Below are 14,255 nucleotides of genomic sequence, written 5' to 3' on the forward strand. Positions count from 1 at the left end.
ATGACTTTGTAGTGATTTTTTCGAAAATTGTTAATTTTTTCGAGAATTTCAGCATTTTATCAAAACTAGGGTGGTTTCCAGGACCATTTTTGGAATTTTGTTGTACAATCTCAAAATTTTAGGTGTTTCAAGGACCATTTTTTTGAAAAATTGAGTAATTTTCTAGATAATTTAATGATTTTTTTGGAAAAAATCATGTTTTTGTAAGAATTTGTTGTCTTATTTGAGCATTTTTTTCGAATTTTTGAAAGTTTGGGGACTCTTGTTTCGCTTTTCGGGAAATTTCATATATTTTTTAATGATTTGATAAAATTTCAGGTGATTTTGGACGAATACAGCATTTTGTCGAGACTCAAGTGATGATTGTCTGAAAAATTTGGTGACTCTTTCGATGTTTTGGTAATTTTTGAGTGTTTTGTTTGAAAATTTGGAAGCTTTGTTTGGATTTTTGTTTTTTTTTACAAAGATTTGATGACTTTGTAGTGATTTTTTCGAAAATTGTTAATTTTTTCGAGAATTTCAGCATTTTATCAAAACTAGGGTGGTTTCCAGGACCATTTTTGGATTTTTGTTTGGATTTATTCGAAAATTTGATGATTTTCTAATTTTTGTACAATCTCAAAATTTTGGGGGTTTCAAGGACCATTTTTTTGAAAAATTGAGTAATTTTCTAGAAAATTTAATGATTTTTTGGAAAAAATCATGTTTTTGTAAGAATTTGTTGTCTTATTTGAGCATTTTTTTCGAATTTTTGAAAGTTTGGGGACTCTTGTTTCGCTTTTCGGGAAATTTCATATATTTTTTAATGATTTGATAAAATTTCAGATGATTTTGGACGAATACAGCATTTTGTCGAGACTCAAGTGATGATTTTCTGAAAAATTTGGTGACTCTTTCGATGTTTTGGTAATTTTTGAGTGTTTTGTTTGAAAATTTGGAAGCTTTGTTTGGATTTTTGTTTTTTTTACAAAGATTTGATGACTTTGTAGTGATTTTTTCGAAAATTGTTAATTTTTTCGAGAATTTCAGCATTTTATCAAAACTAGGGTGGTTTCCAGGACCATTTTTGGAATTTTGTTGTACAATCTCAAAATTTTAGGTGTTTCAAGGACCATTTTTTTGAAAAATTGAGTAATTTTCTAGATAATTTAATGATTTTTTTGGAAAAAATCATGTTTTTGTAAGAATTTGTTGTCTTATTTGAGCATTTTTTTCGAATTTTTGAAAGTTTGGGGACTCTTGTTTCGCTTTTCGGGAAATTTCATATATTTTTTAATGATTTGATAAAATTTCAGGTGATTTTGGACGAATACAGCATTTTGTCGAGACTCAAGTGATGATTGTCTGAAAAATTTGGTGACTCTTTCGATGTTTTGGTAATTTTTGAGTGTTTTGTTTGAAAATTTGGAAGCTTTGTTTGGATTTTTGTTTTTTTTTACAAAGATTTGATGACTTTGTAGTGATTTTTTCGAAAATTGTTAATTTTTTCGAGAATTTCAGCATTTTATCAAAACTAGGGTGGTTTCCAGGACCATTTTTGGAATTTTGTTGTACAATCTCAAAATTTTAGGTGTTTCAAGGACCATTTTTTTGAAAAATTGAGTAATTTTCTAGATAATTTAATGATTTTTTTGGAAAAAATCATGTTTTTGTAAGAATTTGTTGTCTTATTTGAGCATTTTTTTCGAATTTTTGAAAGTTTGGGGACTCTTGTTTCGCTTTTCGGGAAATTTCATATATTTTTTAATGATTTGATAAAATTTCAGGTGATTTTGGACGAATACAGCATTTTGTCGAGACTCAAGTGATGATTGTCTGAAAAATTTGGTGACTCTTTCGATGTTTTGGTAATTTTTGAGTGTTTTGTTTGAAAATTTGGAAGCTTTGTTTGGATTTTTGTTTTTTTTTACAAAGATTTGATGACTTTGTAGTGATTTTTTCGAAAATTGTTAATTTTTTCGAGAATTTCAGCATTTTATCAAAACTAGGGTGGTTTCCAGGACCATTTTTGGATTTTTGTTTGGATTTATTCGAAAATTTGATGATTTTCTAATTTTTGTACAATCTCAAAATTTTGGGGGTTTCAAGGACCATTTTTTTGAAAAATTGAGTAATTTTCTAGAAAATTTAATGATTTTTTGGAAAAAATCATGTTTTTGTAAGAATTTGTTGTCTTATTTGAGCATTTTTTTCGAATTTTTGAAAGTTTGGGGACTCTTGTTTCGCTTTTCGGGAAATTTCATATATTTTTTAATGATTTGATAAAATTTCAGATGATTTTGGACGAATACAGCATTTTGTCGAGACTCAAGTGATGATTTTCTGAAAAATTTGGTGACTCTTTCGATGTTTTGGTAATTTTTGAGTGTTTTGTTTGAAAATTTGGAAGCTTTGTTTGGATTTTTGTTTTTTTTACAAAGATTTGATGACTTTGTAGTGATTTTTTCGAAAATTGTTAATTTTTTCGAGAATTTCAGCATTTTATCAAAACTAGGGTGGTTTCCAGGACCATTTTTGGAATTTTGTTGTACAATCTCAAAATTTTAGGTGTTTCAAGGACCATTTTTTTGAAAAATTGAGTAATTTTCTAGATAATTTAATGATTTTTTTGGAAAAAATCATGTTTTTGTAAGAATTTGTTGTCTTATTTGAGCATTTTTTTCGAATTTTTGAAAGTTTGGGGACTCTTGTTTCGCTTTTCGGGAAATTTCATATATTTTTTAATGATTTGATAAAATTTCAGGTGATTTTGGACGAATACAGCATTTTGTCGAGACTCAAGTGATGATTGTCTGAAAAATTTGGTGACTCTTTCGATGTTTTGGTAATTTTTGAGTGTTTTGTTTGAAAATTTGGAAGCTTTGTTTGGATTTTTGTTTTTTTTTACAAAGATTTGATGACTTTGTAGTGATTTTTTCGCAAATTGTTAATTTTTTCGAGAATTTCAGCATTTTATCAAAACTAGGGTGGTTTCCAGGACCATTTTTGGATTTTTGTTTGGATTTATTCGAAAATTTGATGATTTTCTAATTTTTGTACAATCTCAAAATTTTGGGGGTTTCAAGGACCATTTTTTTGAAAAATTGAGTAATTTTCTAGAAAATTTAATGATTTTTTGGAAAAAATCATGTTTTTGTAAGAATTTGTTGTCTTATTTGAGCATTTTTTTCGAATTTTTGAAAGTTTGGGGACTCTTGTTTCGCTTTTCGGGAAATTTCATATATTTTTTAATGATTTGATAAAATTTCAGGTGATTTTGGACGAATACAGCATTTTGTCGAGACTCAAGTGATGATTTTCTGAAAAATTTGGTGACTCTTTCGATGTTTTGGTAATTTTTGAGTGTTTTGTTTGAAAATTTGGAAGCTTTGTTTGGATTTTTGTTTTTTTTACAAAGATTTGATGACTTTGTAGTGATTTTTTCGAAAATTGTTAATTTTTTCGAGAATTTCAGCATTTTATCAGAACTAGGGTGGTTTCCAGGACCATTTTTGGAATTTTGTTTGGATTTATTCGAAAATTTGATGATTTTCTAATTTTTGTACAATCTCAAAATTTTGGGGGTTTCAAGGACCATTTTTTTGAAAAATTGAGTAATTTTCTAGAAAATTTAATGATTTTTTGGAAAAAATCATGTTTTTGTAAGAATTTGTTGTCTTATTTGAGCATTTTTTTCGAATTTTTGAAAGTTTGGGGACTCTTGTTTCGCTTTTCGGGAAATTTCATATATTTTTTAATGATTTGATAAAATTTCAGGTGATTTTGGACGAATACAGCATTTTGTCGAGACTCAAGTGATGATTTTTTGAAAAATTTGGAGATTTCTTTGATAATTATTTTGAAATATTTTTTTGAGGATTTGTTAACTTTCTAGATGTTTGTTTTAGGTTTTATTGTCTGATTTTTGGACAATTTCAGCATTTTTTTAGGATCTTTATCAGAATTATTTTGGAATTTTGATGAATTTTTGATCGTTTTCCATTTTTTTTTGGGTGATCTCAAAATTTTGGAGATTTCCAGGACAATTTTTTGAAAAATTAGGAAATTTTCTAGAGAACTTCATATTTTTTCCGAGAAATTGTAGCCTTACTTAATTTTTTTTAATCTTTGAGCATTTTTTTCAATTCTCGATTGGATTTTCGGGAAATTTCATATTTTTTTCAATTATTTGGTAACTTTATAGGTGTTTTTGAACAATTCCTGCGGTTTCTCGAAACTCGAGTGATTTCCAAAATGATTCTTTGAAAAATTTCTCTAATAATTATTTTGAAATATTCATGTTTTTTGAGAATTTTGGTAACTTTCTGTATGTTTCTTCAATTTTTGATAATTTTTTATGAATTTCTGAAAATTTTAGTACTTTTTGACTGATTTTTAGGAAATTCCATGTTTTTTTCGGGATTTTTATTGATATATTTGGACAATTTCAGCATTTTGTTAAAAAACTGTTTTTTTATTGTGTAGCCTTGAAGAGAGATATATTCAATTCATGTGGACCAAACTTTTATCCTTTTGTTTGCTATTAAAAAAAAATCATTTTCTAATATTTTCTTTCACTGTTGTTTACCTAACAATTGAAGAAATATTGAAATTTCAAATCTTGTGAAACGCCTCATTGTAAACACGAATTTATAATTAAAAATGATTGCTGACTTATTACCATACTAATCAAGCTGCAATCTCTAAAAAATCAAACAAGAATGACTGAAATGTCATGGGAAAATTATTTTCCGATCGGGCCAGTTTGGAAATGTTAATTTTTACTTGTTTAACAAGCTAATTTTCAAAAATCAGTACAGAATTTTTTGAGGATTTGTCTTAAAGAGCAAAAATTTTTGGAAAAAAATATGATTTCAATTTTCTATAATTCAAAATACGATATAAACTATAAAAAATTAACGATTTATATAATTTATTTCATAGAAACTTTACAACCATTGCCCCCCACATACATTAACTTTTGAAAAACAAATAAAATACGTTTTGGAAATAGAACTAATTCCAATTGCGACTATATTCTGAAGAGAAAACTGCAATTTTATGATGTACATGAAAACGCACTTTTGCACGATTACACCACATTCCGCAGCTATTTTACGAGGTTTCTCCGAAAAGTTTCCGACCCAACAAAAAACCAAGACATTTCTATTTTCCAACATAGGTTCTTGGACTTTACAGTAAGTCCAGGTACTTTTCCAAATAATAATTGCCATCTTTTGGAAATGAGATTTGCAGGTTAGGAAACAGGAAGAAGTCACTGGGATCTCCTTCATTCCACCTAGAAGACAAAAGACAAAACATCAACATAAAAAAATATGTTTGTGGGGATTCTTTGTGATATCCCCTAAGGGACGATGCTTGGACTCATTCTCTTCACCATTGTTCAAGTCTGAGACTTCTAATTTCACATTTACATCACATTAAAAACAAAGATTTCACTTACTTATATGAATACATATTCAATATCTGTGCTTCTCCAATATATTTCTCGATTGCTTTAGCTTCAAAATGATATAAAATATTTTGATATTTCTCACAGTCCAACGTTACGTTCGGTAACCACCCTTTTCAATCCTGTTTGTAACAGTGCTAATTAGGGGTAACTAACCTTTATAAAAAGTCATCTACCTGTCCAACCACTACACAACATGCAAGAATTCCACCTTAAAATTGACACAAGTGATAAAGCTGCTCAAGCAAGTCAGTGTGCTGTTTCCAGAGTTTACCGTCGTTACCAAGAGACTAGTAACTTTCATGGAAGACGCGATTCCAAAAGAAATCAGGCCCTCACTGGTGTATATGTCCAAGAAGAGCTTAGAGAAACGCGAGGTGTAGCTGAACTGTCAAAAGAAGACTCAAGACACTTAATCTCGATCCAAAAACGCCAGCTACTGATCCCCAATTAACCTCAGCTCACCGAGTGTCAACATTGTCTAACAATTGAGCTTCTTTCTATTCTCGAACAAAATCAGAGCTATAGAAGAGGACAAGTCTATAGTAGACTTGGAGGAAGATACTTGCAGTGTTGTATAAAAGAAAACATGGCTTTTGGAGGAGGTACCTGGATGGTTTGAGCGGGTATTTCGATGGAAGCAAAAACCAAGTTGGTTTTTATTGGAATTGTAATTAAATTTATGTCCAGAAATCTTGTTACAGTCACGAAATCGGACCTCAAAACGGCTGGGATGGAATCGATCTACAGAGAAGCGATTGGAAGCTGTTATTTGGATCAGAAGAAGGAATATTTCAAATAAATTATCATTTTAACGAATTCGAGTTTCTTCTTCAATGTTAGTTTGTTTTTTTACCAAAAAAAAAAAATTTAGAATTAATGGCTTTGCGTTGCTAAAATCAGAAAAATAATTGAAGCTAAAGTCTTTTAGACGCGAGCGTGCGACTTGAATTTATTTTTTTGCGCACGAACGTATATTATTAAATAGAGCATGAACAATTATCTTTCGGACGGTTTTGAAAGTGCTACTTTTCAATATGACAAGATGTTTCCATTGGATTTACACTTACTTTTTGCTCGATTTATCACAAATGATGCAACAACCTCAATAAATTTATGTTTTACATCGACGAAGCCGGTTAACTTCGAAGATTTAACAGCCGTTTGCGCAAGTTTAATTTATTTTATAGAGTCGAGAACAATAGTTCGATCATCGTTACGTAAATCTTCAATTTTGTTATTAGATGTGTTTTACAACGTGAATTACTTACGAAAAAATATCAATAGATTTGTGGTTTTTTGTTTACTGACACTAATTATGTTAACCATTTCCTAATTACATTGTGAATCAAGTTTGTGGTAACAACAGTTTAAATAGAGATTCTTTGCAGTACATTTTGTAATTTATTAGACGAATTCAAGGCGATATTACATGCCTGAATAGGCTTTCATGGCAGAGAAAAAGTTTAATATTCATATTAAATACTTCACCAAGAAAATTCCTAGTATGAAATTTGAAATAATGATCATAGTTTAGAGCAGACAATTAACCACAGTCATTGTCATCAAACCGTCAATATCCAAATATATCAATTGGACGAGGAAATAATTTTTCCCCAGATTGACCTCCCCCGTAACCGGACCAAAATAAATGAGATTACTTCCTTGGGGGGGGGGAGCGTTTATTCTTCTCAATATTATCAATTTGTTTCTCCATTAACTGCCCGACTAGAATTTTGGGAGGGGTTCAGCTAGGGCCCTCACGAGGCTAGCCACACTGCCTCGTGGGGACCTCATGATGCTGCCTCATAGGGCGCACAAAGGGTATATAACGCCTTGCCTCATTCGTGCATCATTATGTATACCGCATGTGGACCTCATAAGGAAAATTAACTGTTACCCTATTTGAAAATTTTCAGGGAAATTAACCGAATTTCATTGGCAACATTAAAAATAATGTATTTTAAAATATATATAGATATATCAATTACAAACAATACATTCATAGTCATTACAATCTTAAAATACAATAAGTAATAAAGAACTATTTTTTAAATCAAACTTTCAGAATACAATATAATGCACGGGATAAACTACATAATGTATATTTTACTTTATATAAAAAAGTTACGCAATTAAGAATACTAATCTGAAATACTAGTCTAAATGCTCATTGTCTATTTCACTATTAGCTTCAGCAGGTTTCTTGGAACGAGCAGTTCGTCCACCGTCCCAGTCTTTACAATTATGTAGAGCTGAAGCCATAGCATCAAGAATATTTTGGTCTGGGACATCTTCGCCTGGTTTCGAAAAAACTTTTCTGAGCGTCGCTAAAAAGAAAACATTAATTTAGGACAATTATAAATATTAAATACAATATTTATTAATTATTTGTATTCATTTTGTGAAACTTGAACATTAATTTCACTAACCTTTTATAACTTTAAAAAGACATGTATCCTTGAATACATGTGATTTTTTTTTTGAAGTCTTAACTGGAGCGAACATGAGACCTACATCGCGAGATATACAATATCTTAATAATTCGCCAAAATTCCTAGTTATGGGTAAGCGTCTATTGACTTTTTGAAGTAATTTCCGAACCTAAACGTATAATTCAATATTCGGTAAGTATTCAAATCGTTAATATTATAATAAAAACTTTTTTTAAACATGAATACTTACGAATTTTTTTTGAAAATTCTTATCTTTTTCAAGTTTTTCATCGAACTGATCAAAATCTATTTTTGTTTTACATGGAAGTTTTATTTCAGCATTTTCATCATCACTATCGACTTCAATATCTGTGTTATTGATATTATTCTTTGTTAATTGATGCTGAATCTCAATAATTTTTCCACTTAACTGTCCAATTTGTAAAGATAATGAATTATATTGACTATTGAGTTTAGTGAATTTCTCCGATATTTCATTTGAAAAAGTCTTAAAGCGGGCATCAATCATACGATATAACTTTTCTGTAACATAAGAAAAGAATATACTTCGTTTCCCAAATGTTGATAATTATAATTAATAATGCGGTTTCTATTCATCTTTCAATACCTACCAAATTGGTCACCTTCGATTTTTTCAATTGAATGTTGGTTTGTTGACGAGCATAATAATACTGGTTGACAATTCTTATCTAGCTTTTCCATTACATTAGGTGTTTGTGGATTATTTTCATCAATTTTTAAATTCGAATCAGATGTACTGGACGAAGATATGCGAGATCTTTTGATATTTTTTCTGGTAATGATTTTCTTTTTTTTTGATCTAGATGCATCGTAACAATGTTCTTCGTCTGAGTCTGTGGAAGAATAATATCTATCTTGTTTATCTTCTTCTGTTGGTAACTTTTGCGATGATGGCTGAGCTAAAAATTTAAAATATATCATCACCTTTTCGTACTTACAAATATATGTTTTCCAAGTAACAAAATCTATATTTTCATCATAAATTACCTCTATTCACACGTGTTTTTTCACCTAAATCGATGTTGATTTCATTTAACATCTTCAAAGATTCATCTCTGAATGTTTTTCTATTTTTAAAAAAATGCACATCATTAGCAGCCTTTACTTTAGCTGTCTCTTCATTTTGTGTAGAATAAGCAAATGGCTTATATTCCAATTGGATAGCCAATTCATTAGCTTCTTCAAACGTTCCTGAATATTAGAATAATGTACTTAATAAAAAAAATCAATAAAAAATGATAACTGAAAAAAATAGAATTTTAGAACAAAGGAGTTTTTTTGTAATTGTTGCGAAAAAGTTTTTTTTCATTTAAATAATAATTACAGTATTGAAAACTATTTTTTATCACTAAAAATAATATAGTAATCATAATATCATGTTAGACATTGACATTAAAAGTTTTTTTAAGCTAGAAATATTTTTTTAATTGAGGTTGTTAGAAAAATGAATCCAACACAAGAAACATACCTTTGTTCTATTTATCTTATTTTCTCAGAGTATATAAATTCGAGATGAAATTAATCAATCGAATAATTTCACAACTTACGAGCTCTTCCTCGGATGTCTACTGAATAAACTGGCCAATCATTTATCGGTTGTTCACAATTCTGTACCATTTTTGATAACGTATCCGATCGCTTTACATCGTATGGTGGAGGCATAAATTTGCACTTGATTGTGTCTGTTTTTTCATCATAAAAAATCCAAGACGATGGCACTATGTCAATATCTTTTTTTTTTTTCTTACCAACAAAAACAACTAGTCTATACTTATAATCTGCAACCACTTCTGATACATCATCATTTGATGTACTATTATCAGTACTCATGGTGATTATTTTTCGAGAATATATCAACTATTTTAATTATATCACTATTTATTAACCTACAATAATTATATGGTTAAGAGTATACACGAACGACTGAACACGATTCAGAAATTAAACTGATTCTTACTGTTGACGCGTAGAAAAGATTTCTATACTGATTACCATCCACTTGAAAATATAAACATAAACAATACTCTTCGTAGAATAGATGTTTGTATAAGATTATGAGACTTAAAGTTTAAAGCCGTCAATACAAACGGCAGATTGTACCATATAAAACATTCTTATTTTTCACTTTTACATATGAAGTAGTGGTATCACATATATTTTTTCTTTATGTTCATCACTTAAATTTAGACAAACCATTTTTTTATCCACATCTATAATTTTACACGTCACAATATTCTCATTATTTGCAGAGACATTAAACATTTGTAGAAATTTAGCATTACATGGATATGTAAAAAGAGGTTTTCTTTTTCTTAGGATTTTACCACACATTTCAATAGTACTTATATCACCACGTGGAGGAATGTATATATCATTTATTTGTAAAATTTTTTGATTTGTCAGTAATATGGTGTTATTTGGCTCTTTTGTAGTTAGTAACACTCCTTTAAATTCAAGCTGTTTTATGGTAGTTCGACCTGATGAATCTGGTTTCAGTTGTCTTTTTATAACAACATTCGGAGGTATACCTGTTGGTTCATTCCAAACGTAAAAAATTTCATTGAATCTCCGACACAACTGTGAAAGAGGATTATTGCCATTTCTAATAAGTTTTTTCATTTTACCTAGAGCATTTTCAAATGGATACGAAGATATTTCATATAGAGGACAATTAAAATATGCTACATCATCGGCTAAATGATAAAGATTATGAACATTTCCTATAACAAATTCAGGTTTATATATAGCTGGTGCTATAGTGACAAATAATGTTAGAAAATGTTTTGCGGATGGCCATTGCACCATAGCTAACTGTTTAGAAAATAGAATTCTGCATGCTACATGTAATAACATGAAATGTTTAAATACTTCATCTTTTAAAACTTTTTTAAAAATGACTGGCCCTGCATATAGCAATAAAAATTGAAATTCGGTGGCTTTGAATTTATGAAATTCTGTTAAAGATCTCGTAGCCCTCTGGAATTCATTAGGCACTTTTATTTTCGATAACATATCAGTCAATAGTGACTTAAACCTGCTACTAAGTTTAAGTTCTCTGACGTCACCGTCTATCCAACATCCCAACAATTTTTTCATTATTCCAAGGAAAAGCAGATGCATGGAATCTAATGGAAATTGCTTGACTAAATCAATTTCCGGGTATATACGAAGTAGAGGTGATACACCTTGATGATGACCTGGAGTAGATTGATTCCTGAAAGACTCATTTGTTCTTAATTCCCCACATATTGGATAAATTCTTCTATTCATGTATTGTTGACCTTTTATTAAGCATCTTTCACACGCCCAGTATCCACCATGACCTACGATGCACTTTAAAAAAGAGCGAGCAGGAGTATCACAAATAAATGCTTTTACAGATACAATGAATTTGCGATTATCTATAATAATTCCTGTTTGCATTAAACTATTGAGTTCTTCTATAAATTTATCTAAATATCTCTGAACACTTTGTGGCTTCTGATCTCCACAATATACAGCAACAGGAAATGGTTTGTAAATGTTTGGATCATGATGGATTTTACAGAGTATTGGCCATAGCTGTTTTTTACTGGACTTAAACAAAGGTAAACCATCAACATTGAAAATCAGTTCTATGTTATTTAGCTCATGAATACTTGGGTTTAATTGAATTCTTATAGTTTTCTCTATGCCAAAGTATACAAACTTGCCAATATTATCAAAAACTTCAATATTATAATTTTCTGACGTAGTATACAAGAAAGTTTTTGCACATCTTGGTAGAGTAGGATAAGATCTTCTTCTTAAAATAGCTAATAATGATTCTAAACGACTATGAGGTATAGGCGGATTCATTAAAGCCCACTTGCGAATGTCTTCTACATCATAAACCGATTGATCAGTATCATCTACTTCTTCATCTATTGCATCATGAGTCTCGTTTTCTAGTTCATCGTCTGAGCTAACATCATGAAATAATAACAAATCGTCAAATTCTTCATGATTAACATCATCTCTATCATGACTTTCTTCATTCATCTCTTCTTCTACCACAGCTGATATTTCATCACTTATTGCTTCTTGCTCATAATTTTGCACTAATTCCAATTCCACTTCAGCATTTGAATTGGAAGCACTATGATCTTCTAGATTGGAATTCAAACTATTATCACTTGCTGTATTGTTGAATGACTCATTAATATCTGGTAATTGATTCTCAATGTTTTCTAAAACGTCTTCATTGCCAGAAGGCATCAAATTTTCTTGGTTGGAATTTGCTGACAGTAATTCTTGTCGAATTCGCCTGAATCTTTCTGCTCTCAAACGCCTAAGCTCGCGTTGTCTAAAATAATTATTCATGATGTTATGTCAATATTTACTTCAATAAATAATAATTTTCAACAATAATCAAACTGAAATTATTTACACTGGTAAAGATTAATGTAAATTTGTAACTGCTTATGAAAATATATATTTGTCTATATGTACTATGTACACTATGTGTACCTGAGCATGCGCAATACGATGTACATAAACGATATACTTTATGCAATACGTTCTAAAATATTGCAATTTCGTAAGGTAAATCCGATAAGACAACGATTAACAATTATTACAATTCATGAACAATTGTACTATTAACAATTAGTAGTAGTAGTAGTAGTAGTAAAGTAACAATTGTGACAAGTTTAATTTTACCAAAAATAGTATATTTGATATTTGTCAAATCGAGCCCTCATGGGGTAGACGAGGGGATTGCCCATCTCTTTAAAATACCATATATGTGTTAGGTTTACCCTATAATATCCTTATGGGAAACTCATACGGCATACCTCACTTCAATATTTATAATTTTTTCCGTGAGGTGCTCATGAGGAAGTTGCGGGGAAATCCCTCAATCGGCATGCCCCCCATTTGCCACATGAGGCCCACACGCTATATAAGGCATGCCCCCTCATAAATTCTAGTCGGGTGATGGACTAGCTTCTTAGCAATTTTCCATCACACACACACAAAAAATCCTGTATGAAGGGATACTAAAATTGATACTCCAAAAGGAGGTGAACCTCGTAGCATTCGCTGGCGATGTGGTCGCAGTAATTGTGGTAAAGCATCTTGAAGAAATACGTTCCTCGAAAGGATCTCTAGGTGGATGGACACAATCGACCTTAGACTAGCAGAGCACAAAACAGAGACTGAACTCAATCCCAACCAACGCAGTTTGAATAATCTCCGGAATGCTGCCTTTGATGAAAGTTGATGAAAGAGTGGTTGGCAAATTTTATGGATGCATCGACTTATTCCGCTTGGTTTTGCCGCCTCCAGGGAAATGTATAAATGTATAAATACCTGACCCAAATGCTTTCTGGACACGGTTGTCTCATAGAATACCTTCACAGGCTCAAACCTGAAGACTTCCCCGAGTGTCCAACCGGTATTTGAATTATTGTTGAACACGCGCTTCAGCATGCGTCGTCACACCTGGGAAGCTTGAAGGGTATAGACTAGAAGAAGACTGCCTCAAAGCAGCCTTATAACCACTACTTGGAAATAAAGTACCTGCTGATGAAGAACGTAGAAAATCCAAAAGCGACCATCACGTCACAGGCAAATATAGTTGAAAAAATTGTCCTAAAATCCTGATAGTTCCGAAACGTTTCTAAACCAAATCTTTTACATCATTAATACACATTTACATGCGTTCGAATCAATTGTCAAATCATTGGGTGACAAACAAGGAGTGTACATCGGATGATCCATCAATTCGATGTATTTCAGTACATTCCCTTTTACTTGAAAGCCTAACTAGACTTCAATGGTGAAATATGTCTTTTTGCAAACGATACTAGTTTCTCTTGGAGCAACCCTGATCTCAAGGCACATCGTGGGACCATATCTAATGACCTAATCACCATTAAATCATGGTGCTATTCTAATCTTCTGTGTATCGATGTTTCTAAAAGTTTTATCGTATAAAAAACATTGCAGCCTTTTTTAATATTGACGTCGTTGAATCTGTAAAATTCTTAGGTCTTATTGTATGACATCTCCCTTTTGGGGTACGTGTGGTGCAACTCAAACTACAAAAGAGAGCAACTAGATATTAACTAACTTATTTATCTTTGAATTCGTTTGTATAATTCGTAAGGACGCTTCTCCAATTTCAGAAAGATCCACGTTCGGAATTAGTTGAAGGCTCAATATTTTACAATGCAAAAATAGTGCACAATCACTTGCCAATTGAAATCAAATCGATATTATCTTTTCTCGTAGATATTTTAAGTCTACAAATTGTAACAATTTCTTGACAATAAAGCATTTCTCTCTCGAAATAATTCAGGATT

At 30.8% G+C, this 14,255-nt stretch overlaps 2 protein-coding genes across 2 annotated transcripts in view; one reads left to right on the plus strand and one right to left on the minus strand.

Annotated features, from left to right (window-relative positions):
- LOC130897753 (fibronectin type-III domain-containing protein 3A) overlaps positions 1 to 14,255 on the plus strand; it is a 116,530-nt gene that overhangs the window by 34,009 nt on the left and 68,266 nt on the right. The window lies entirely within an intron of this gene.
- Positions 7,450 to 9,977, minus strand: LOC130897755 (uncharacterized). Its single transcript, XM_057806639.1, has 6 exons — positions 9,477 to 9,977; positions 8,917 to 9,120; positions 8,520 to 8,828; positions 8,138 to 8,430; positions 7,885 to 8,056; positions 7,450 to 7,782 (listed from the first exon to the last, which is right to left on the minus strand). Exons 1-6 carry the CDS (start codon positions 9,757 to 9,759, stop codon positions 7,610 to 7,612), a joined length of 1,434 nt encoding a protein of 477 aa, XP_057662622.1. The 5' UTR covers positions 9,760 to 9,977; the 3' UTR covers positions 7,450 to 7,609.

This window comes from Diorhabda carinulata, chromosome 9, assembly GCF_026250575.1.
Source record: "Diorhabda carinulata isolate Delta chromosome 9, icDioCari1.1, whole genome shotgun sequence".
Taxonomy (NCBI): domain Eukaryota; kingdom Metazoa; phylum Arthropoda; class Insecta; order Coleoptera; family Chrysomelidae; genus Diorhabda; species Diorhabda carinulata.

Excerpts from the sequence above, each read along its gene's own strand:
- LOC130897755 (XM_057806639.1), bottom strand. The coding sequence starts at position 9,759 with ATGAGTACTGATAATAGTACATCAAATGATGATGTATCAGAAGTGGTT. Across the intron at positions 8,431-8,519 it reads AATCGAAGGTGACCAATTTG|AAAAGTTATATCGTATGATT; the intron begins GTAGGTATTGAA and ends CTTATGTTACAG. Across the intron at positions 7,783-7,884 it reads TCTTTTTAAAGTTATAAAAG|CGACGCTCAGAAAAGTTTTT; the intron begins GTTAGTGAAATT and ends TTTTCTTTTTAG.